The sequence below is a fragment of the Hypomesus transpacificus genome, chromosome 17 (assembly GCF_021917145.1).
Source record: "Hypomesus transpacificus isolate Combined female chromosome 17, fHypTra1, whole genome shotgun sequence".
NCBI lineage: Eukaryota > Metazoa > Chordata > Actinopteri > Osmeriformes > Osmeridae > Hypomesus > Hypomesus transpacificus.
Window position 1 is genome coordinate 1,872,426 of NC_061076.1, and position 25,459 is coordinate 1,897,884.

The window sequence follows — 25,459 nt, forward strand, 5'->3', positions numbered from 1 at the left end:
ATTATATCAGGACGTTTTTTTCACCTGATATAATGTGTACCCCCTCCCCTAACATGCAAAGGGTCTGTCCTGCCATCATGTGTGTTATTTCTGTGTTCTTTTGGTCACAATGAACAACCTGAGATAATATGGAGATGTCTGCTCTTTTGTAGCTAAAGTTACAGAGGGGATACACATTGTATCAGGCTGGGGTTTTTTCACCTGATATAATGTGGGTACCCCCTCCCCTAACATGCCACGGGTCTGTCCTTCCATTATGTGGGGGATCTGTGCCATCACATAGGGGGAACAGATTTACCTGGAGGCCTGAGGAAAGTAGTTCCCCTTCCTGAATATTACAGTCTGGCCATTTATAAAGCAATACTGTGATGCTGGTGAAGTATCATTATGTGGGGAACAGATTTACCTGGAGGCCTGAGGAAATAAGTTCCCCCCTCCTATGTTAAGTGTCAGTCTTCATGATTTCGCGCAAGCGCAAAGAAGGGAGAACAGGGGAACCTTTGACATTCCCTGGGGGAACTGAATTCTCCGGTACACCGGCGGTATACACTACCTCAAATAAACATATAAACCATAAAGATAGATAATAAGATAAACACCTACATTCTCATCCCAGCTCCCAGTGTCCTGATCTTCTTTCTATCCTGGTTTCATTAAAAAAGACACCTTCTGCCCTGCACACTCCTCCCCCTTCCCTGACAACACAACAAGCTTAAACTAGCTGGCTTGCTCAAAGCTAAGCAATATCCGAAACCCGATCTCTGTCTCGCTGTAAGTAAAATGTGTTATGTGGTATTTAAATATTTAAATGAACAAAGTTATTCCCAGTATTATTTTGCAACTATTTGGGGAGTTGACTGGCCACCGACATTTTCTTCGGGAGGAGGAAACTGCGTGCGTACTTCACACTGTACTGTAGCTGCAGCGCTCCAGTACCAGTACAGCTAGTGTAGGTAAATTGCAGAATAGGACACTCGTGCGTGAGCTTGTGCTGGGATCAGTGAAAAAAGTGTCAAGTCGGCTAGACCTAAGAAATATTTTGTTTGTATAGTAAACTTAACCCGTACAGGCAATTGAACCCGTATTGGTCGGCAAGTATTGGTTTTGGACTGGAGCTAGCTAACATGCTACGTTGTTTCTTTGTTTGACAGACCAAGTAGTGGCGACGCTAGCGAGAAGGCTAGCGGCTACCACTACAATAACTAACACAGTAGCTAACATTCGTTAGCAATTACAGCTTTTGTTGTTTGATCTGCACAGATCTCTATTAGGAAAGGAAGTATTAGTGGCACTGTCGTACGTTGATTGCAGGCCTTGAGACTGTGTTGCCGTTTTCGGATAACGGTAATTACTATTTATAAATATTTATTCCCGGGCACTTCAGCAATTTAAAACCCAAGCTGCCATGTCGCTTCACGGCAAGAGAAAAGAGATCTACAAATACGAGGCGCCATGGACGGTGTACGCAATGAACTGGAGCGTCCGACCGGACAAACGATTTCGCCTGGCTCTTGGAAGTTTCGTTGAAGAATATAACAACAAGGTGAGCAAAGCAAGTAGCTCATGCAAGAGCCATCAAGACGGCACCTCTGAAGGACTATCCAGAATCCCTACGTGGTCAGTTACATTAGAGCACGATCAATGATTTTACTGTTTCAGATATAGCCGTTTTCCCTTCCTCAGGTGCAGCTAGTGGGCCTGGAAGAGGAGAGTTCAGAGTTCATCTGCAGAAACACTTTTGACCACCCCTACCCAACCACCAAGATTATGTGGATTCCCGACACCAAAGGCGTATACCCAGACCTGCTTGCCACCAGTGGCGACTACCTGCGTATCTGGAGGGTTAGTCTTGGATCCAGACAAGATCACATAATCAGAGTAAAGTTTTTAAGCAAAATCATCACAAGGAGGTTCAATAAATTATAATTGCAAGCCTGTTTGATCTTTTCTGTTAGGTCAGTGACACAGAGACACGCCTAGAATGCTTGCTGAACAACAATAAAAACTCTGATTTCTGCGCCCCACTCACCTCTTTTGACTGGAACGAAGTGGATCCGAATCTACTCGGTAAGAGGCTGCAGCTTTTGCTTCAGTTTGAAACAGTGTTGGATTTTACTACCCTTGGGTCGTCTTTTACATGTTTGGACGGTACCCAATACCGGGCTGGCCACACAAACAAGTTTTGTGTTGTGTGTTTATTTCACAGGCACCTCCAGTATTGACACAACTTGCACTATCTGGGGCTTGGAGACTGGCCAGGTGTTAGGTCGTGTCAACCTGGTGTCTGGGCACGTTAAAACCCAGCTCATCGCTCACGACAAAGAGGTGTGTGTGTGGTGTTTGTGGGAAGAGACAAAGTTCCAGTTTTGTCTGCTGAGTTTGTTTAATTTGTCATTGAAAAAAAAAAAAAAAAAGATTAGCCTCTCACTGAAGGCACATTGCATGGTTGTGGACGTGTAGTTGTAGCTTTTTGTATTTGTAGTCCTATTAAACGTTGTGCTGATGAGGTTCCTCTCTATCTTCTAGGTGTATGATATTGCTTTTAGTCGTGCCGGAGGTGGGAGAGACATGTTTGCATCGGTGGGTGCTGATGGCTCTGTGCGCATGTTTGACCTCCGTCATCTGGAACACAGCACCATCATCTATGAAGACCCTCAACACCACCCACTGCTACGTCTCTGCTGGAATAAACAGGACCCTAACTACCTGGCTACCATGGCGATGGATGGCATGGAGGTGTGCATGATGAGCACTATTGCTATTGTTGTCACCTCTGTCTTGTGTGGTTTTCCCAGTATAGTATTCAGTCTTTTTAATATTTCCATTGTCTATTCCGTGTGATAATGTCTTTTATATATATATATATTTTTTGCCTCTGTGTCTGTCAGGTGGTTATTCTGGACGTACGTGTTCCGTGCACACCTGTAGCCCGTCTCAACAACCACCGGGCGTGCGTCAACGGCATCGCCTGGGCCCCTCACTCCTCCTGCCACATCTGCACTGCAGGTAAGGATACACAGGTGTGTTTACAGGCCACCTTCGCCAGCGAATAGATGGCTTTTCGTCGGCGTAGCTGGTAAGGAGTCGCACTTACGAGTCAGAAGTCCAGGGATCGAGAACCAGTGAGGGGAAAGATTGGAAGGACTGACCCCTGACCTCCCCCTTGTTACACTGGCACTGCTGCATCAAAAAATCGACTCCAGAACCTAAAGCGGCACTCTTCTAACTCATCGGTTGAATGCCCTAATGGCTCCTGTTTGTTCCTGTTTTAGCGGATGACCACCAGGCACTGATCTGGGACATCCAGCAGATGCCTCGGGCCATCGAGGACCCCATCCTGGCCTATACTGCTGAAGGGGAGATCAACAACGTCCAGTGGGCCTCCACCCAGCCTGACTGGATTGCCATCTGCTACAACAACTGCCTAGAGATTTTGCGTGTGTAAACCAAACCCCAGTGGACTGGGGTGAAAGTATACAAAACTTGGACTTGTTTTTTTTTTTTTTGAGAGTGAAATAGACTGAAATAGACTGAAATAGTCAGACTCTTTGCCTCAACACAATTCTCTCTCCACATGGACACGCCTTTGGAAAGGGGAATCTAGGAAAACTCCCTGGCTCTTGGGAGTTTCCCTTGTTCTACTCCACAACATCTTAGTTTACTGTTTTTTATTGATCTCACCTCTACTTCAAACCGAGTATGCACTATTTATTTGTTTTGTTTGTAGTGGTGTTCAGTGTGTTTAGAGCTCTAACATGCATCAGTGTCCAGTTTGGTGCAACTGTTACTGCTGATCAGGTGTCAATGGAAACACAGATTTCAGACTGATCTGTTTCTGAGTGTCAAAAAGAAATGCCAACCAATAGATTATCAAAAGGGACAGTTGAGGTCTTGTGGTTGATTATAACAACGTAGGGCAGGTGAATATGGACAATGAACCAGTGACACTGCACTTATCATTTTGTGTCCTAACCATTTTAAATACCCTTGGTGTTTGATTTTTTCCATACACATAGAAAAGATTAGTACACTGTATTTAATGTCAGCTACCCATGATAGTACTGAGATTGGTGTGGTCTTTGTTGACAGATGCAATGTAATATCAGTGAAGGAACAAGGAAGAATATAAAATGTTCTCAAATGTCAGTGGTCATGCCTTCCTGTGTGGGAAGCATGTTGAGCGTGAGCTGTTATCATCCAGAACAGAGCCTGACTGAACCGGTCATTGAATCTTCCATGTCATAACTTTTTATAGTTTAAATAGAGATGTGCCAGGATTTGCAGTTCCTATCTTGAGTCATGACTGTGATATGTCGTTTACTTAGCTTAGTATTGACGGAGAGTGATTTCCTTGTACTAATCTTTCTCTGTACTTGGTAGACCACTCCCTTTTTTTTAATGTTCTTTACTCCAATGTCAAACTCTTGTAGCATGTCTATACAAGTGACAATGTACATACATATAAATATATGAACTAAGATATTGATAAGACATATGTTCATGTTGTACCTTTTTTCATGAAAGTTTGTATTACCGAATTTGTTCTACCCAAATAAACCTGAATGTCTGTCCTATACCATGCAGATCTTTGTGTCACTGCATCAAGTTCCCTGCTTATTTCAGATCAATACCACACTGAAATGGAAAAGCCACAAAGAGATGCTTTTTTCTGTTATAAATAATATTTTGTCTAAAAAAAAACATAATACTAAATTAATTTGTGCTTCAGTAAACCTTTACAGAGTGACAAAGGTTTACAAAAGTTATTACATTCACCCTCATTTTGAAACTTTCCAGCACAAAAGAGGATGACTGTATCCCAAGTCAGAACCCAGTCTCCATTGACAGGAAACCTCCCCCAACTCAATCCAATTACACACCAACACACATATGGACGTTGGCACCATCATTACACACAATTTAGGTATATTTTCCTTTATCACTGGTGCAATGTTGAATATGTAACTGTGATCATAATCACTTAACATAGTCAACACACACTGAACACACACCCACCCCTAAAAACAGATGACAGCTTTGATGTATCCACAGTCATGTCCAACAGTACAGATACATAGTCACACATAGGGGAAACAAGCAAAGCAGTTGGCATTATAAAAAATAAAAAGTAAAGTATTTTTATAATGCTTTACACAATTACTAAAACTAAAAGGAAAAATACATACATTTCTGCTTTGCTTGATTCACACGGCAATTCATTGTCATGAACCATGGCAATGGCCAAATTACACCATTACAAAGATGGCTTTTAATGTTAGCATATAGTATGTCATTGTAAAATCTGATTATCTGGTCATGACAGAAAGCTTTATTTCTTTGCACAAAATGGCCGCAACATTTGTTGTGTTGTGCACTATTCCGTATGAAGGTTGGTTTGTAATCCTTCATCAGAAATGTTGAGTTACTTGTTGTCACACCAACACCAACCTTCCATCTCAAATGACTGGTTAAAAAACAACCGTTAATTATTAATTTTAGTTGTCATCTCAATTCATCTCATTATATTTTATAGATCAACCAAAAAGTGTTGTGACTGTTAACTTTGTGCATAAGCATTCATGATTTAAGATCCCCTTTTTCTAAATTCAACACATTTTCATATTTTCTTTTAATTCTAAGAAAAAGGACACAAATCTATATGGACGGGCTGGTTGTGCACGTCTTCTACAGTGTGATTGTCCTACACAGGCAGACAAAAAGGTGTCTCTCTCCACAAAAGGAGCATGAAGCGGCCATGCTTGTAATCTCACCTCATCACTTAAAGGAAACATTAGGATGGTATGTTGTTGCTACATCTTAAAAGGTATGTGGGGCGTGTTGTGAGTATTTGTGTGACGTGTTTGTGTTTCTGGATGATCATAGTCAGCTCAGTGCAGGTCAGTTCTCCTCAGGAAGAGGTTGGCCTGGGCCCTGAGAGAGACAGAGAGAGAGAGAGAGAGAGAGAGAGAGAGAGAGAGAGAGAGAGAGAGAGAGAGAGAGAGCGAGAGAGGGGAAAGGAGCCAGTGGTACTGGCCCGTGAGTCTGGGAGAAAGAGAGGAGGCATTTTCCTGATCTTCCCCCTCGGCAGTGTGAAAGGCAATCCACGTTCTTCAGCAGCATTTAACAGATCAGGGTCAGGGATGGGAAAAGGCTGGAGAAGAAGAGGATTAGCATGGTGTCTGGAGCACCGTATGTCTGCCCTCCTGTGGTGGGGCAGGGGGTGCTCGGTGGAGGGCGGAGGGGGCGGGCGGGTCTAGCTGCCTGGCAGGATGGGGTTGGACACGTGCCTCTGGATCTCCTGGCCGTCTGTTGAGGTCTCCAGGTTCTCAGGTAGGGAGGGGAAGCGCTGGCTGCCACACAGCAGTCTGGGGGGGCCCTGGGCAGGGCCAGGGAGCTGGGGGAGGCCCACTGGTGGGCCTGGATGAGGCTCAGTCTCTGGGGACATGGACATGGTGTCATCAGAGGCCACAGCAAGGTGGATTCCACTGGACAGGGAGTCCTTGGACCTGTGCTTGAAGTCTGAATCCGAACACTGCGAAAACAAATAGAGGCAGAGATTTTGGGTAGGATGGAAAACGGTCGGCTTGTCAGCTCATGACCCTCTTCGATTCTTCAGATCTCTACAAAACCACATCACACTCGTGCACGTGCTCACTAGTAGGTTTGGATCAACGACCAGTGACAATTGTTTGCGATAGCAAATTGTGAACTCACCGGCAGTGTGGAGGGTATGCTGTCAATCTGGACTGGTGGGATAGGGGGGATGCTATGGATAAGGGGGGCTCCTGTATCGTACAGCGTTGGAGGGTGAGGCGGATGGGGACTCGGCGACACAGCACTGTACGCAGGAGGCACCGGGGCCATCTGCCTCTGTAGAAGCTGCAGTATCACGTTGATGTCAGCCGTCATCCGAGTCTCCAGTCTGGACAGAGGAGGAGAGAGGGAGGGAGGCAGGACATGAATTGCATCTGTGCTGTTTTTCAGACCTGACATACGTACGCTTCTCTATTCATGACACACACACACATACACACACATACACACACATACACACACATACACACACAGACACATCTACACACCTGTTGAGCTGAGACTGCAGCAGGTCCAGCCTGGCCTCCAGCTCGCTGGGCCTGTCCTCTGTGCAGGGGGGAGGGTGGAACGTGGCCCTCACTGAGGACGAGCGGCGCTGGCTCTCTGAGAACTGGCTGGGCCTCCGTTCGGGCCAGATGCCGTAATACCCTGGCATGTTGACTGGGGCTGCCACTGGGAAGACAGTAAAGGACCCAAGGCCAGAGTGAATGCTGTTCACATTTACATTTAGTCATTTAGTCATTTAGCAGACCAGAGCTTATCCAGAGCGACTTACAGTAAGTACAGGGACATTCCCCCGATGCAAGTAGGGTGAAGTGCCTTAACCAAGGACACAATGTCATTTGGAACGGCCGGGAATCGAACTGGCAACCTTCAGATTGCTAGCCCGATTCCCTAACCGCTCAGCCACCTGACTCCCGTTTACAAAAGACAACCATGTGCAGCTGTGTACAGTGTGTGTAGCGTCCTCGTACAGATAGTGAAGTGCCCCAGAGACAGAGACGGGGCGGCGTGTCTCTTACCCGTGTAGTGATGTCCTCCTCGCTCCATGGCCCCTGGCAGGCCGGCAGAGGGCCCGCCGGAGCCCAGCAGGCTCACGGCAGCAGGGCGGTAGTCGTGGGTGTCGCATCTCAACTCAGCTTTGCTGTGTCCTACGGGCTTCATCTCATCGTCACTGGAGCAGGCACTGGTGCTGCTGCAGAGGTCGTCCCACTGGGAGCTGGTGTTGGGGTCTCGGTGGTTTCCCATCGGACAGGACTGGTCCGGGTAGGAGTCCTCGCGGTCCATGCCGTCTGGACAGGATGGAGAGAGGAGCAGACCTAAGTCACACCTTGTGTTTTTTGTGAACATGTAGTTATAACTCCCCCCCCAGGCACACACACAGACACACACAGACACACACACAAACACCCACAGACACACAAACACTTGCCTGGGCGGTTGCGTCTGTGCAGTGAGTTTCTTCTTCGTCGTGGCCGGCGGTATCCACATTCAGAATCCTCGCTGGGGGTTGCCTGGTTTATTCTATCTACCTGAGACACAGTAGCTTCAGTCATTCAGTTACACATTCACTGACACGCACACAACACCTACACAAACAGCCCCGGATGGCATCACGCTAAACATCCCTGCAGTTCGCCTCCTGCAGATGGGGGACACTTACATCTCTCAGATTGAAGGTGATCTCCAGGTTGCTCCAGAACGTGTCTGAGAAGTCGGGGTACATGTCCAGCACCTCCAGCAGGTCGTCCCTCTGGATCCTGTGGAGGTCACAGTAGGTCAACGCCCTCACATCTGCGCTGGACTTGCCCGGCCGACCGTACAGGCTGATGGGTTCCCCAAAGATGTCATTCTTACCTGAGGGAGGGAAAGAGACAGAGAGAGAGACATAGAGAGAGAGAGAGAGAGAGAGAGAGAGAGAGAGAGAGAGAGAGAGAGGGAGAGAGAGAGAGAGAGAGAGAGAGAGAGAGAGAGAGAGAGAGAGAGAGAGGGAGAGAGAGAGAGAGACAGAGAGAGAGAGAGAGAGAGAGGGAGAGAGAGAAGGTATAACAAGAAGGTATAACATTTTACTACTGCAGAAAGTGGTGGGATCAAGGAATGATAATCATACAGAAATTCATAAATTCATAAAATAAAAAATCGTTTTTGGAAGTGTCGTAAGACCGCGAGAGGAAGAGGAGTTAAATGACAGATGATTTGGATCAACCTAGTTACCTTGTTTTTCTTAGATGGAAGCCCAGTGACACTATAGAATATCATCAAAATGAAGTCTGATTTCATGTCCAATTCATGTCCACTTAGTTGCATTTGAGAGATGAATCAGAAAGAGGTGGGTAAGCGTAGAGAGCCTGGTGCTGAGCGGTTGGCCTATTGGCAATCAATGATACTGTGAAATGGATGTGGAGCTGTGCAGAAACACCTCCGGCAAGACCACACAACACCACACGGTAAAGTGTGTGTAGCATGCCAGTGTGTGTGTGTGTGTGTAGCATGCCAGTGTGTGTGTGTGTGTGTTCATGTCTGTATGTTCAAGAAAGAAGGAGACAGAGAGACAGAGAGACAGAGAGACAGAGACAGGAGAGAGAGACAGAGATAGAGAGACAGAGAGAGAGATAGAGAGACAGAGAGAGAAAGAGACTGAGAGAGAGACAGAGAGAGACAGAGAGAGAGAGAGACTGAGAGAGACAGAGAGAGAGAGAGAGAGACATAGAGAGAGAGACAGAGAGAGAGACACAGAGAGAGACACAGAGACAAAGTCACATGAGAAGGAAGATGGGAGCCCTCACCCAGTATAGCCACCACCACATCATCTCTCAGTATCTCTATGGATCCTCGTGAGATGAAGTACAGGGCTGAGAGGACGTCTCCGCTGTGGACCAGGGTGTCGCCCGGCGGGGCGTGGGTGGTCTTGAAGCGTACAGCCAGCGCACGCAGACACCCTTTGTTGGCTCCCCGGAACGCCTTGCAGTTCTGGAGCAGGGTGCGGTTCAGGTGCAGGCAGATGTCCGCTTGCAAACACTCTGGAAAACCTTTCAACACCTAGAGACAGAGAGAGAGGGAAAAATAGAGGCAAGCATAGAGGAAGAAACAAGGAGACAATTTCTTTTTGGAGCAACATTTTTTCTACTTATATATTTTAAGATTGGAGTATGTTTATCGTATGCACCTTCCTACCACAGTAAATTCCTTTTTTTAAGTGAACTTACATGGCGAATAAAGCCAATTCTGATTCTTAAATAGGTGAAAAGCGAGATAAGGAAAAGAAAATCAATCTGTCGGTAGCTCAATTTCGACCTAGGGTGCACACACACACACACACACTCAGACGGACATGTGATGAACTCTGTTCAGATTGAATTGACAGGCTAGTTCTGTGTTCTCTGCTACGTCACGTTCCTGGGTTGTGTAAAGCCCCAGGCTCTCTCTTCTCTGAGTCTACTAACAGGCAGGACATGATGCACATTTCCACTGGTAGATCTTCCCAACAAATGGCTGCAGACTCGATGGAAAAAGTCAGTGTTTCTTTGTGCTGATGGATGAATATTTCTGTGTGTGCGTGACTGAGGATGACTTACAGCGTTCATGTCGATGCCGTTGGTGTAAGACCAGGCGTGCTGAAAGTACTCCTCCAGCCTCTGGCGCAGTCCCCCCGGGATCTGGTGGAAGCGGATGAACTCTTTGACGCGGAGCATCTGGGTGTGGTAACGTGCCGTGCCAGAGTACAGCCTCTGGATGATGGCTGATACGTTTCCAAAGATGCTGGCGTACATCAGAGCTACAGATAAAACAACAAAGAGGCATCCTTCATCAGAGCCACCCTTAAAGCACTTTAGGTCTCTCTGTTCCTCCCTCGCTCGCTCAAACACACCAAACGCATACACACGTACACACGCAAATACGCACGCACACATAAACACACACACTGAGAAAAGATGTAGTCGCTTACTCACAGCCAATAAGCATGACACAGATGGAGAAGATCTTCTCAGGGTTTGTGTTGGGGGAGACATTGCCAAAGCCCACACTGGTCAGACTACTGAAGGTGAAGTAGAGTGCGGTGACGTACTTGTCCTTAATGCTGGGACCAGAGCCTGCGTCGCTGTCATTGTAATGTTTACCTATCTGGTCAGCCAGGTTATCTAACCAGCCGATCTTCATCTCTCCAATGCGGGCAGAGCCGGTGCGCTCAACATTGCCGATGGCATACCAGATGCAGGCCAGCCAATGGGCGATGAGGGCGAAGGTGCACATGAGGAGGAACAAGACTGCGGCACCGTACTCAGAGTAGCGGTCCAGCTTTCTGGCCACTCGTACCAATCTCAGGAGCCGTGCTGTTTTGAGCAGGCCAATCAGTGTGGTGGTCTGGGGCTAGGAGGAGGAAGAGGGGTTTATGACATTGCATTACAAGTACTTACCCACATTAACAGACTTCATAGACAGATAACAAAAAAAGTATAGTAACTAAGACTCTGTTTGGTTTCTCTCTAGTAAGTAAGTAAGTAAGACTTTATTTATATAGCACTTTCGTACAAGAATTGCAGCTCAAAGTGCTCTAACATGTCTTGTACTCGCTGTGAAATATTTTACTGTTGATTGTTCTTCTACAGGTACAGTCCTGCACTTTTTGTGGTTCATGTTGTTTAAATTTGTAACTTGTATAACTGCATAACTCTTATGGGTCTTCCCTTTGGCACTTGTTTAGTTTTTTCACAATGTATGCTTCATGTTTTGGCTGCTTGCAATGTTTGGGACTACCTCGTTGTTATGATCAGTGACCTATGCTCTTTTGTAAAGCTCTCTCTTGGAAATCGCTTTGGATAAAAACGTCTGCTAAATGCATAAATGTATATGTAAATGCATAAATGTTGATGTAAATGCATAAATGTAAATGTAAATGTAACTCGTCTGTCCTCCCCCACTACACCTCCCCTCCCTGCTGGCTCCTTTACCTCTTCAGAGCCAGAGCGGAATATGAGCAGGTCGAAGGGGATGGCCGCCACGATATCGATGAGGAACCAGCCTTTGAAGTAGTGCTGGGCGATCCGACCTGGGTGGCTCACCACCTCGTCGTTGTGGTTGACGTAGGTGGTGCGGAAGTTAATGAGGATGTCCACGATGAACATGACGTCCACCACCAGGTCGACCACATTGAGCGGGTTGCAGGTGTAGCCGCAGGTACGCCTCCGCTCGTCCTCCACCTCGTTGAGCAGGAAGGCGGCAGAGTAGGGGGTGAACACGGCCGTGTAGATGACCAGCAGCAGGATGAGCCAGTCCCACACAGCCTTGAAGGGGCTGTAGTGGAGGATGGTCCACTTGTGGATGCGTGGGGCCTGGAGCTTGTACTCTGGAAGCACGTCAGCCCCCAGGGACAACACCTACGGAGGCAGAAACGACACAGATGAACACGTGGGGAAAAGCCTAGCGGTCGTGATGCTAACGCTCTTACCAAAAAAACGTTTGGAGTGATGAGAATTGTTTTTACATTTCAGCAAAAATCTGTCAAGGTGGTAAAGGAACTTGATACAGTGGTACAGACAAAAACAGGATTAAATTAAGGCTCTAAATAAAGGGTCACAATAGAGAAAAGTAACTCATCAACCACCCACAGTTAATGAGTGTGGCAGTGGATTGAGGACCGCTCCTTCTACCACAGCTCTATCAGAGCCCACACAGGACCTGAGGCTGTCTTGGACGGACTCTCTGGGGAAAGGCAGCAGCTCCATAGTGCATCTGTTTCATCCCACACTGGGCCAGACTGTGTCAGACAGACATCCAGGGCCAGACTGACAGCCAGGAATACATCACTCCCACCCCCAAGTCTGTCACCAAAGCGACAATTGAATAGGGGGTTACAAAAATAACTCCATTAGCTGCTCAGAAATCAATAAGCTCTAATTTATAGTCCAGTGAGGAGGAGATTGTGTGTGTGTGTGAGTGTGTCATCTGTTGAGAGATTTATCATGTCAAGTTGGTATAAACACTGTGATTCAGTTCAAGCTACAGCTGCCTCGAGGAACGTTCGACACATACACCTGTCCTAGTAACAGATCCACCCAGCCTCGACCATATGGGTGATGAAGCATCTACATTATAACCGGCATTCAGCACTGCCAGTAAATGGTAAATGGACTGCATTTATATAGCACGTTTTTATACTTTGGAGGCACCCAAAGCGCTTTAAATATTTGCCTCTCATTCACCCATTCATACTCACACTCACACATACCGACGGCGGCGAGCTGCCATGCAAGGCTCCGCTCTGCCCATCGGGAGCAACTTGGGGTTCAGAGTCTTGCTCAAGGATACTTCAGCACATGGCCTTGGAGGAGTCGGGGATCGAACCGCCAACCTTGCAATTAACAGACGACCCTCTCTACCCCCTGAGCCACAGCCGCCAGTGTAGCTACAAGAACCAAGCCAACCACAACCGTCCGTCCGTCCGTTCCCCCTCCCCCCCCGAAGCCCAGTCCAGAGGGCGTGAACAGGGCAGTGAGTGGAGAGCGAGTCTACTGACCGGCAAGACAATCAGAGCCTCCATGTCCAGGTGCTCCAGCTCATCCTGGCCCCGAGCGCAGCAGCTGCAGCAGGTGGGACGACCAACCCTGGTCCTCATCGCCCGCCGCAAGAGGCTGTCCTGCTCTCCTCGGAACATACACTTCCTCTCGCGCTCCATCCCTCCCCTGGTTATCCTGTACTGTGCCCAGGGCCAGCACACCCAGCACACCCAGCCCCAGTGGACTACTGACTGACTGGCTGATAGGAACTCTCTCTGGTCGAGCCCCGTCCGTCTTCCCAGGTCTCCCACCATCCAACTAGCTCCCCTGGCTTTTAAAGCTCCCCCACTGCATCCACACCTGCCACACCATGTGACCACCCCATGCCACCTCTCTGCCAATGGCAGAGTGGGGGTAAGTGCCCCTATTTACACACGTATCGACAAAGCGGTCAACCAAGGTTGGTTGGTTTTGGTTAATTTTCATTAACACTTTCTAGAGTGTGATTATGGGGGGGGGGGGGGGGGGGGGGGGGGGATTAACACCTTGTCGATACTCACTGTGCTGTTGATGCAGCACGAAGAGTTGGTCCTGTTCTGAAAGGGCTTCTCTGACACAGCCACTCCACTCTGGCCTTTCACATTAGCTGGTCATGAATGAATGCTCTCAGTGCTTTTCCCCAATTTAATCTGGTTTCACGCCACATTCAACTAAGGCTTCCCTTAGTCAGGATGGGCTGGTCATGCACACACTGTGTGGGCAACACATCTTCTGATTTGCATAATCCTGTTTTTTCCCGGCCCAGAAATAAGAGAGTCTGTGGTAACTTGTATGCTTTGTCATCCAAAAACCTGTGAAACTGACTAGTTAAACAATAACAGATGAAACATTTACGTTGGTTGCTTGAAACTGGTGCTCAAAACAGAGGGAAAAACATACATTTAGTCATTTAGCAGACGCTCTCATCCAGAGCAATTTACAGTGAGTACAGGGACAGTCCCCCAAAGCAAGTAGGGTGAAGTGCCTTGCCCAAGGACACAACATCATTTTCACGGCCGGGAATCGAACCGGCAACCTTCTGATTACTAGCCCGACTCCATAACCTCTCAGCCATCTGACTCCACATACATGATCATAATCACACCTGGTACAATGTGAATTCCCTAACCCTCCCTACTCCTTTACTTATGTCTGAATTAAAAATACAATAAATGGAAAAAGAGTAGTATCCTTTCAACCAGAATAACACCAGATATCAAATCAATGATATGCAAAGCTAAAGCAAAATACTTTAGAGCCATAAGTCTAAAGCTTCTGAAATCGTTTTTCTGAGCTTGCTGTTTGGAAATTCTGCAAGTTCAATACTGGATGTGAGTATTCTGTCTGTCAGATGCTCTCTAGGACCGAGCATGAAAAACCTGCCCCAAGGTCCCAGCAGCACATTAGCATGTGGGAGGAGGGTCAACATGGGAGGGGGGGGTCCACATGGGCGTCCACATGGGAGGGGGTGTGTATGTACACTGGCGTGTTTCTACGTGTAGCACATACAGGATCACAACCCCTAGCACATACAGGATCACAACCCCTAGCACATACAGTCATCTACACACAATAACAACCCCCCCCCTCTCACCCCCTTCTCCCGATCCATGCACACACTTTCACATTTGCGCACAAGCAAGCACCTCTGATGTGCTGACTGAAATGTGAAGGTATTGATATAATCTGCTGTCTGGTTTCATAATGAAAGCCCCAGTGTACTATCTGCACGGAATGCCTTTCACCAACTCTACTATGCTTAGAATAAGCTGGAACCAATACGCATGGAACTAATACATTTAGTGTGATATGGTACAAAATACAACAACAAATTCTGAAAAAAATCCAGTCACATAATACATGTGTTCCTTTTAGGGTCACATTAAACATCCGTTTGGTACTTTCACAGCACCTTGTGGGTCAAACAAAGCTCTGACACGAAAACAAACACATACGTTTGTATATATATACATTGTGTGTATATATATATGTTTATATATATATATAAATATATTGTGTGTATATGTATATTTATACAACAAACATGTATGTATGTAGAATGATGTTACACTACGCATGAATAAAATGGAACAGTAACACAGCAACAGTCGCAAGGCCCCCACCTCACCAGGTCTAACAGGTGGGCCAAGGAGAGAGAGAGAGACACAGAGAGAGAGAGAGAGAGAGAGAGAGAGAGAGAGAGAGAGAGAGAGAGACAGAGAGAGAGAGAGAGAGAGAGAGAGAGAGAGAGAGAGAGAGAGAGAGAGAGAGAGAGAGAGAGCGAGAGAGAGAGAGAGAGAGAGACAGAGAGAGAGAGAGAGAGAGAGAGAGAGAGAGAGAGAGAGAGAGAGAGAGAGAGGCAGACAGACAGACAGACAGACAGACAGACAGACAGACAGACAGGCAGGTAAAGAGACAGGGACGGAGTAATGAAAGTAAATGGAAATAAATGATCTAAATAACAGGGGAAAGAGGAAGGGTTCAGGGCTGAGTACTTACTGGTTTAAGTTTATCTTTGAAGCTCATGGTGAGGAGTGTTGCCGGGAGAGCGCGGGAGAGCACTGAGCGAGGGGAGGGCTACCGAAGGCGAACACTGCCCTCCCTCTCCCGTGGCAGCATCCAGCCCAGCCCTCACATAAGGAAGTAAGGCATGCAAATGTTCATCCATACACCTCCCCCAGCACACACACACATACACACTGTACATCCGTACAATAACATCTACACAGCGGGTAAACATCTACACCCGAACACACCTGTCACAAACAAGCGTTTCCGTAAATGCAAAGAGCAAAGGATGCCTCGATTTTAAAAACACCTGTGTTTTCATTCAAGCCCTCTAATTCCACACCAGCTGGCCATTTTTGTGATTATTTGGGCAGCCTGCTACATTTCCATACAGTGACGTCTCATTCATTTAGCAGACGCTTTTATCCAAAGCGGACTTTAGAAACAGTGCCCATAGAATGCACTGCAGAGAGATCAAGCATCAGAAGGGTATAGTTCTACCTACCAGTTGCACTAGCTCATTCAGAGACAGGGGGCGCCATATCAGCTCTCTCTCCTCACCTAAGCAGCCACCTCCCACCCTGCTTGTGGTATAGGATCTGTCTCAACTATCATCTGTACACCACTCTACAGAGAATCATGTTATCTGCTATGTTATGCAGACTAATCAATACAAACACAGATCAATGTGAGTGATTATTTCCCTCCCTCATTTTGCAAAGGCGCCAATCGAAATCCAATTATAAAGCGTGGATAACCGAGAAGATTAGTTGTGTAATAGGATGCAAACCAAACTAAAATGTAAGTATAATTTAGGCTATGTGTGATGAATCATAATTGACACTAACTACCACAAATACTTTGACAGACAGTATATCTGTAGGACTTGTTTGGATCTTGTGATGTTGTGTAGTTGATTTGAGTTGTATCCTCTCTCGGGGGTAATGATCTGTGTGACCTGGAAAAGCACCTCTTGTCGCACTGCTCTTTGATGCCCTGTCTAGGAAACGTCATCATGTGTAGAGAGTGCAGAGAAACAGCAAGGCCTCCCACACAGAGGACCAATTGAGAGACAGGAAGTCAGAAGGTAGAAGGAAGGTGAGTGAAGCGATGGGACAACACAAGTAGTTAGAGGGCAGAGATGGTGGCAGACAGGCTGACAGAGAGAGCGTGCCCAGTCCCTCTACTACCCTCTACTTCCATTAGCCCCAGAGGCCAAGGTCATCAACAGCGTCAAGGCCCAGAGCGGGACGCTCGATACCCCACCACCACCACCCAGCTCCTGCCCTCCCAGCTTCACTATGTTTCATAACTACGCCTCCCTTGATTCCCCTCCCCCCAGACACACATACTCATATATGTATGTACACTCGATTGACATCCAGCCCTAACTGCCAATTATCCCTCCCCGGCCCCACCACACCGCAACGCATCAACACAACAACGTCCAGGACACCATTGGCCAGACCACCAGAGGGTTCTCTGCCTCTTGCAGTACAAACACAGATGTCAAACAGTACAGACATTAGATATTTACAAAGAGATGACAGGCTAAAATCCTTTTCATGCTGAACTGAACTTAATTATTAAAGTTCATTCACAACATAAACTTGCAATGCTTCATTATATTTACATATATTTTTCAGGCGTATACTGTATCGTTACCTTGTACTCATTCAAGACGAGGAATTCCTTGTATACATATAAAAATATATGGCTCCATGCTTTGTGGATTAAGTGTTGAGTTTTAAATGAAAGCTAGCACAGGGCATTGATGGTGTGAAACTCCCGACTGAGGAACGTTTAAGTGTGTGTGTGTGTGTGCGTGTGCGTGTGCGTGTGCGTGTGTGTGCGTGTGCGCGTGCGCGTGTGCGTGCGTGCGTGCGTGTGTGTGCGTGCGTGTGTGTGTGTGTGTGTGTGTGTGCGTGCATCGGCAGGAGCTTGACAGGAATGCTGGGCCCTATGACAACATGTTCCACTGGGCCCTATGACAATATGTTCCACTGGGCCCTATGACAACATGTTCCACTGGGCCCTATGACAACATGTTCCACTGGGCCCTATGACAACATGTTCCACTGGGCCCTATGACAACATGTTCCACTGGGCCCTATGACAACATGTTCCACTGGGCCCTATGACAACATGTTCCACTGGGCCCTATGACAACATGTTCCACTGGGCCCTATGACAACATGTTCCACTGGGCCCTATGACAACATGTTCCACTGGGCCCTATGACAACATGTTCCACTGGGCCCTATGACAACATGTTCCACTGGGCCCTTTAAAGAACGTATCAGTGTTAGCCCTTATCATCTAGATTCCAAGATTTAATTATTAGAACTAGGTTTAGATTACATTCCTTGAACACTCATATCTCACCAGAAGTATCACCATCAGCTAAAACTTAACAACATAACATGTACGGTACAAAAATAAATAAAGGCTATGACACACATCCATATTCTGATTGATCTTTCCTGTGTCAAACAGTGGTAAAAGCCCTCTGACCACAGCCCACATCAGCAGAGCTACAGAGAGGACAGACTCCTAGCCCCAGAGTCCTGCAGCCCTGTAGGTCACACCGGCGTGCTTCCATGACCTGACAGGTTGACGCTGGACGGGCGTGCTATGACACGCTGGGATTGTGAGGGGGATGTAGTTTGCAGTGACATCACACCAACCCCAGGTGAGAACCTTCTTTCACATCCACACGCTTGCACACAATTAAAAATATGCTATTTCAGTCCTTTTCCCGCTCTGTCTCACCCTTATTGAAAAGCGTAAAGACCAGGTCAAACACGTGTCAAATAATGCATGGTGCAAAGTATCACACATTCCAGATGTTGCTAAACGCTGTGGGACAGTGTGACACCTCACCTGACAGGTGTCTATTTCCTAATGAGAAGGCAGGGCATTGTGGTGTGGCCAGCCAGACAGGACCGTGACCCCCGGTGTCGTACCTGCGTGACGTGCGTGACCTTCTCTGTCACATTCTGGGCGCGGTCTTTGACCTTGCTGGGCGCGATGATCTCAATCTCGGTGGGAGACGGTGGTCTCAAGGTGAGAGTGACCTGGGGAATACGGCTGATGGTCCGGGGCCGCATCAGATCCGAATCGGAGGTGGAGTTCAGGGTGCTGGGCTTCAGGTCTGCACAAGGGACAAACCAAATCAAATCAAATCAAATTTATTTGTATAGCCCTTTTTACACGCAAGCATGTCACAGAGGGCTTCACATGCGCCCATAGAACTGCCCCTCAACCAACCTAAACCCTCAAGGACAAACAAACCGCAAGATTAAATGGTAGAGGCTGCGGACGCGGACAGTTGAATATACTGTAAACATTCACAACCCAGTCCCTGGAGGAGGTGATCAGGCCAGGGTGGTGGAGTGGATGAATGTCATCCTCCTCTTAAGAGCGTCACTTTAGCCCAGCGGAAGCAAAAGGGGGACACGAATGAACTTTCACAGCCTTTCATGCACTTTCTCACACACACACACACTCACACAAACACACAAAAGCAAAACTCCACACACGCAGCAGTGACTGTAAGGCAATTGAATTGATTAGCGTGTCCCTGTTGAAATGCCCATCAGGCTGCTGCACGTGCTCAGTCTGAGCTTGGGGACGATGGTAAGGGACAAGCACAGGGATCGCCACCTACGTGGGGACTGACAATGTGAGAGTTCATGCCAACCTCTGAGAGCTTGTTCAAAGGGATTTTAGTTTTCTAGTGGAAGAGATGTAGGTAGAAAAGGTAGTCTTTTTTCTGTAAAAAAAAAAAATCAAGGTTTGTCCCCTATAAACAAATTGTGTAAGCTAATGAGGTCCTCTGAGGGTTGTTTAGCAACAGAGACAGCTCAGTGCCAGTGGCTGTTGGAGCGTTCCACTGCTTTCCAGCCAATCATGTTCCAGCACTCCTGTTCCTGCCAATCGCCTTTGGCTTCCATGTTACCTATGGCAGCTTTAAATCATTCCTCGACAGCCTGCAGGTTCACTTGGATGAATACCCTCACACACGACATGACTTCCCCATCCCCATGCCCCAGCCCCCCCCCCCCCCCACACACGTCGAACACAAGCACAAACACACTCACTGCTGCTGGACTGAGGGTCTCCATGACGGCTGGTCCACTCAGCCCTCATGCTGTCTATGTCATCCAGGGAGGAAGCCCGCCTCAGGCTGCGGACGCTCTCCCGGGAGCGGCTGTGGGGCAGAGCCCCGCCGAGGAAGACCCCCCCGGGGTCCAGTCGCTCCACCAGCAGGGACAGACGCTTGGGGGAGGACTGGCCGGCGGGAGAGGACGGCTCCAGGTCCTGCTCTATCAACGCCTCCGTCTCTGATTGCATGCAGCTCTCTTTGGATGGGATGCGGAACTCTTTCAGCGGGACCTCCTCGCTGTTGGGCTGTGGAGAAAAGGCCGGGAGGACACATGCTGTTCATTCTAGGGGTCAGATGGCTGAGCGGTTAGGGAATCGGGCTATTAATCAGAAGGTTGCCGGTTTGATTCCCGGCCGTGCCAAATGACGTTGTGTCCTTGGGCAAGGCATTTCACCCTACTTGTCTCGGGGGGAATGTCCCTGTACTTACTGTAAGTCGCTCAAGGGTAAGAGCGTCTGCTAAATGACTAAATGTAAATGTAATACTGAAGGCCAAACACTGTACACCACTATGGATTCCAATGCACGACTAGCTCACAAGACGTAGGGAGAGGCAATGTGCCCCAGTTCTGACAGAACTGACAAGCCGCCTCACCTGCAGGTAGTCGACCACCACCCCTTCGAACTGCTCTTTGGAGAGCGAGGCCTGGCGCATGGCGTGCATCATAGGCAATCTCATCTTCAGTCTACGACTCTGACCTGACGCACGTATCACAACACACACACACACACGCACACGTATATCAAATAAATTATTTTGGCAAACTATATAGGGTGTTCAAAGATACAGACCGATAAACATTGAAGTTTACTAACCTGCCCATACCCAACCCTGAGCCATTCTCTGCCTGATGCCTCCTTTCTTCAGGGAGGGGTCTATAAGCTCTTGGAAGTTGAGGATGAACATAATGACCAGCCCTTCCTCATTCTTTACAGGGACTACATCAATCAGACATGGCCTGCAAGTCCCTGAGACACACCATGTGGAAAGAAAGATGGAGAGGGGGGGGGGGGGCGGTAAGAGGAGAGGGGTTTTTCAGTTAGAAATGTCCTCAAACAGTCTGACCCTAACCCATTTGTTTGTCTAGTCTATCTTATGGTTTTTCTATATCACGTCTTGGGTACTCTGTTGTCTCCACACCCATCGCTAACATTTCAAGGACATACTACTGGGGTCCATGGAAAAGTGGTGTATCCTATTTCAGATATATTTGGAGAAAGCTTTCAAACAACAGTAAAAAGCCATTACTATCACTTCCATTACGTTTATGAGACATTCTTTAAATGTAGCTTCTCCCCTCTCCCTTGGATCTCCTTTTGAAGTCATACCGCTACAACTTGTGTCTATTAATAGAATTGTAGAGTAAGGAGGATCATACAAGTCCTTAAGAGTCACACGAGTCACAAATCAAGAATCAGAGTTTGAACAGTGCCTCTTAACTGTGTGCGTGCGCGTGGCTCAGGCGTGCGTGTGTGTGCACTCTTGTGTGTGTGTGTGTTTGCTTTAGCAGCGGGATAGAGAATAAATAGGTGTTCAGTGGATTTGAGCTGGCACAATGGTAACATTACCATGACAACGGCCTCTCAGAGACTGCCCTTTCTGTGCCCACATGACCAAAGTAGCAGAGGTGTGTTTGCGTGTGCACATGTTTGCGTGGGTTTGTGTGTGTTTTTGCGTGTGTGTGTGTTTGCGTGGGTGTGTGTGTTTGCGTGGGTGTGTGTGAGGCCCAGCTTGCCTGGTTATGTTTGCTCTAGCTTGCCTGCCTGCCTGCCTGCCTGCCTGCCTGCCTGCCTGCCTGCCTGCCTGCCTGCCTGCCTGCTTGTCTGTCTGTCTGTCTGTCTGTCTGTCTTCCTGCCTGCCTGCCTGCCTGCCTGCCTGCCTGCCTGCCTGCCTGCCTGCCTGCCTGCTTGTCTGTCTGTCTGTCTGTCTGTCTTCCTGCCTGCCTGCCTGCCTGCCTGCCTGCCTGCCTGCCTGCCTGCCTGCCTGCCTGCCTGCCTGTCTGTCTGTCTGTCTGTCTGTCTGTCTGTCTTCCTGCCTGTCTGTCTGTCTGTCTGTCTGTCTGCCTGTCTGTGTGCCAGTGACAGACAGACAGACAGGACAGAAGAGGACGAGGATCAAGGGAGGAATAAACATGTCGCAGGTGAGCAGGCCAAGACAGCTCAACCATGTAGGCTCTGCTGACATCCAGAGAGGTCAGAGGTCACTGAGTCTCCGGCTGGCTCTACAGCAGGGCACTGATATCACTACATTCAAATGTGAACCAAATAGGACTAAGAGCAGTAAACAGCAGATTCTATTTGACCCATAGAGCTTTCTTTTTCCTTTTTTACCCCCAACAAATGTATTGACCAAGACATAATAAGTGAATGTACATACTATACTTCAGATGCTTTCTATCAAACCACAGGGGAGACATTCTGTGTATTATCTATATGCGTCACAATATAGAAGTGAGGTTTCCCAACCTCGAGATGAACGGAATGCGTCTCATCTCACAACTGCTCTCCCTGTCACCGTGTGACACGTCCATTTCCTCTCCTGACTCCTCCCTCTTTTCTAATTCTTTCAACCTCCCTCCATGATTTGCTGTCTGTCTCTGTTCCCTTTGTCTTTCCATACCTTCTTTGGCATAGTAGAGGATCTCCACCTTGCGCTCCTCAGAACCCAGCAGGGCCTGAGCCAACTGTGCCAGGGCACTTTTCATGGTGCCAGGCCCTACCAGGAACTGGCAGGTACAAGGCTGCTGCATGATCTCCGCTCGGGAGAATCCAAAGAGCTGGCAGAATCCCTCGTTGCAGTAGATGATTCCGCAGTTCTTCATCTGTGCGTTGGCAATCAGGAACTTGCGATCTGTCACAGAGGGGGGGGGAAACCAATCGGAGAAAGAAGGATCAGGAAAAAAAAAGGATTCTGTTTTACATGGCAGCTAACTCATCTTGTTTCTCAGTAGAAGTGAAGCCTTCCTCTGTGCAGGGCTAATCATCTCCCAGGGACCGATCGTCCCAGGAGGCTGAAGATGAACAGCTGGACACTAAGCAATTACAGTGTGGCTCTGTTGCTGCATTACTGTCCTCAGCCCTCACCACTGACCTCAGTCCTAACAATCAGCACCAGGCTGTCTGTCCACTTTCATTGGGTTTTCTACTGTCTAAGGGCCATTCAATTGAATGGGAAAATGTGTCCAAACTTTTGACCGGTACTGTACAGTCAGTGCTCTGACGACAACGGTTTTCGCACCGTCTATGTTGATATGCCTTGGCAAAATGGCAGTCAATCAGGACCATTTATGTGGTCTAATGGAGCTGTTCATTTACTGAATGAAAAGCTCAAAACGTCTTTAGTCTTCTAACAGCTCTCTCTGTTTGCTCTGCCATCTTATCCCACATATCCGGTTAAAACTGGTAACCAGCTTTCGTTCCGCTCTAACGTAAACAATCTGGTTCTTTAAAGTAGACAAGCAAAAAATTCTGGATGGAGGAACCCTTCCCTCATCCAAAGTCATTATCTAGGCCTCTGTCTCAGAAGAGGAACACCGTCACTCCGTTGCTTAGCAGCGCTGATGTTGCACGTGCCTCACCTGGCTGGCACACACACACACATTCAAAGAAAGACCGATGTGGTCTTATCAGTCGTATAAGACCTCTCTCAAACCTGAAGCAGAGAAGCTTTGAGAATGAATCTTTTGAAATATTACGGCTACCCACCCGTCCAGAAAATCAATGGGCTTATCTGTCTGCGGACCCTGGTCCCTTTGCTACAGGACCTGAGACAGTAAACCTTTAACAACAAAGGATGTGTTAAGCCTGGTCCTTACTCAGACACTTCCCAGTCCAGAGAAAGTCTGACAAGTATAAAAAGTCAATTTGAAGTTCTTTCTCTTTAATCAGAGCAGCAGGTTATTTCCAGCCAGCCTCCTTGCTGTGTCGGGAACATGTGTGTCAGAAGGGTGCTATATAAACTGTGTTGCACTGAACATTGATATAGGTACATAACCAACTATTTACATTTGTGTACGGTGTGTATACTGTGTGTGGGTTAGTCAAAACTAAATATTTTGAAAGTTGCATCGCCTGTGTTTAAACACAGAGAAAGATACACTGGACGTGCAGCACAAAGAGTATTGGCTGGACAGTAGACTATGTCTCTTAGTTTGATGGGATGACTATATAGCCTGTTACATTACTTATTACAACTTGCAGTGGTGACGTGAGCTGAATGGTCTTCCATCTCAGAGAAAAAAAACAGAACCCGTGAGGTCACGGAACATGATCTACTGTGAACATGTGAACCCAGGCAAACGTGCAGGTGCAAGGACCCAACCATCACAGGCGAGCACGTACTATCATATAGAGCTTGAAATACAGCAAAGGTTTATCTAAATGTGGGCCTCACGTCTTACAATGAATACAATGCCCACAAGAACCATGTGGAACTCGACCTAGGACATTAGGTTATCCATCTGAAAACCTACAATGAATAATATTAATTTACAATCAATAGCTGGGATAAGCAACAACGGACTTTATTTCTGTCTTAACTCACAAATAACACAGTTTGAATAGGCAATTAGTTTTTCAGTAACAGAAAGTGCTTCCACTTACTTTGTCCATCGAATTTGCGAATAATGGTGTCCAGATAGGTGTTTTGGAGCGCGACATGACCGCGTCTCACAGGCATTTTGACGCTGAAAGAGGAGACTTCTCCGACTCATGAACCTTGTAAATTGCAGAATTAACAGAAGTAAAACCTGACTTCAAGAAAACAGACTTTCGTGTCATGGAGGTAGGCGACAAAAAAGAAACGTATTTCTGGAAGCGTCTGATGATTAAATAACCGTGTCACCCCGCAGCCGCGAAGACTGGTTGCCAGGGCGATGGAACGAGCGCTCCACAGGAAGATGGTGCGCGCGATACAGAGACTATATCCAAAGTGAAGCTCAATTCAACAAGCAACTCTGGATTATTCATTCAAACTGAAGAGCGAAGTGGAAAAAAAGTGGAAAACGTGCCGTTGTATGAAGAGTAAGAAAGTTCCTTTCGCATCAGTTAATTACGTATAAGCAACGCCACGGGTAAGCAAAGCCGCTGAAAGGACCAACGGTTGGAAGCCAATAAAATTTAGCATTTCATCCTAGAATCTGATCAAATAATTGGCGCATCAAGGAAGAAGCTCCTATTTACCAGACTAGTCAACAACCCCCGACTGTCCCTATTTGACAGATTTCCCCTGCGCAGGCCAGGGGAGTCGTCACCCGACGTGGCTGACACTCTGACAGAGAGCAGAGACACCCTCATCAACTGCCTCACTCCACATCACAAGTCTCACGGCTCAAAATAGCATGCCACTTTCTCTTTAGCACCGTTGCCCGCCCCTTTACTTATTCAATCATACGGGGAGAACGTGTCAGCGGATCTGATGAGATTTGTAAAATATGATTGTCTCTGCCGCCTTTGTGCTTAGAGATTTGCCAGGCCTTTGTCTATTGTTATTTACTTCATTGCCAGGCCGTGATACTGGAGTGAACCGTTAACACCGCAGGACAATCAACTGCTGCATTTAATAGTAGTGACTTGTAGTAGTGAAATGTAAAAATGTAATCGTTACCAGAGACTTTTATTAAAAGCGATGTACAGGGGTCGATTTGAACTCGCTTCTT

At 47.4% G+C, this 25,459-nt stretch overlaps 2 protein-coding genes across 3 annotated transcripts; one reads left to right on the forward strand and one right to left on the reverse strand.

Annotated features, from left to right (window-relative positions):
• The first annotated feature begins 663 nt into the window (after window positions 1-663).
• On the forward strand, window positions 664-3,521 carry dcaf7 (ddb1 and cul4 associated factor 7). Of its 2 annotated transcripts, XM_047037740.1 has the most exons (8): window positions 664-771; window positions 1,385-1,543; window positions 1,684-1,842; window positions 1,956-2,067; window positions 2,207-2,325; window positions 2,527-2,736; window positions 2,889-3,006; window positions 3,273-3,521. In XM_047037740.1, the coding sequence occupies exons 2-8, from the start codon at window positions 1,406-1,408 to the stop codon at window positions 3,443-3,445; spliced, it is 1,029 nt and encodes a 342-aa protein (XP_046893696.1). In that variant the 5' UTR covers window positions 664-771; window positions 1,385-1,405; the 3' UTR covers window positions 3,446-3,521. The 2 variants fall into 2 exon arrangements, with proteins under 2 accessions (XP_046893696.1, XP_046893697.1); XM_047037741.1 differs by lacking the exon at window positions 664-771 and having other exon boundaries at window positions 782-1,543.
• On the reverse strand, window positions 3,518-25,086 carry kcnh6a (potassium voltage-gated channel, subfamily H (eag-related), member 6a). The gene is made up of 16 exons (XM_047037700.1): window positions 24,405-25,086; window positions 22,423-22,653; window positions 20,619-20,771; window positions 20,398-20,501; window positions 19,739-20,048; window positions 18,602-18,789; window positions 11,544-11,969; window positions 10,545-10,962; window positions 10,170-10,369; window positions 9,381-9,633; window positions 8,258-8,451; window positions 8,027-8,126; window positions 7,617-7,886; window positions 7,083-7,266; window positions 6,715-6,922; window positions 3,518-6,532 (listed from the first exon to the last, which is right to left on the reverse strand). Exons 1-16 carry the CDS (start codon window positions 24,478-24,480, stop codon window positions 6,254-6,256), a joined length of 3,594 nt encoding a protein of 1,197 aa, XP_046893656.1. The 5' UTR covers window positions 24,481-25,086; the 3' UTR covers window positions 3,518-6,253.
• Between the last annotated feature and the right edge of the window lie 373 nt (window positions 25,087-25,459).

Coding starts and splice junctions, on each gene's coding strand:
- kcnh6a (XM_047037700.1), bottom strand. CDS start 24,480: ATGCCTGTGAGACGCGGTCATGTCGCGCTCCAAAACACCTATCTGGAC. Junction 22,654..24,404: donor TCGCAAATTCGATGGACAAA/GTAAGTGGAAGC, acceptor CCTCTGTGACAG/ATCGCAAGTTCCTGATTGCC. Junction 20,049..20,397: donor TGGTGGTCGACTACCTGCAG/GTGAGGCGGCTT, acceptor TTTTCTCCACAG/CCCAACAGCGAGGAGGTCCC.
- dcaf7 (XM_047037740.1), top strand. CDS start 1,406: ATGTCGCTTCACGGCAAGAGAAAAGAGATCTACAAATACGAGGCGCCA. Junction 2,326..2,526: donor TCATCGCTCACGACAAAGAG/GTGTGTGTGTGG, acceptor TCTATCTTCTAG/GTGTATGATATTGCTTTTAG. Junction 2,737..2,888: donor TGGCGATGGATGGCATGGAG/GTGTGCATGATG, acceptor TGTGTCTGTCAG/GTGGTTATTCTGGACGTACG.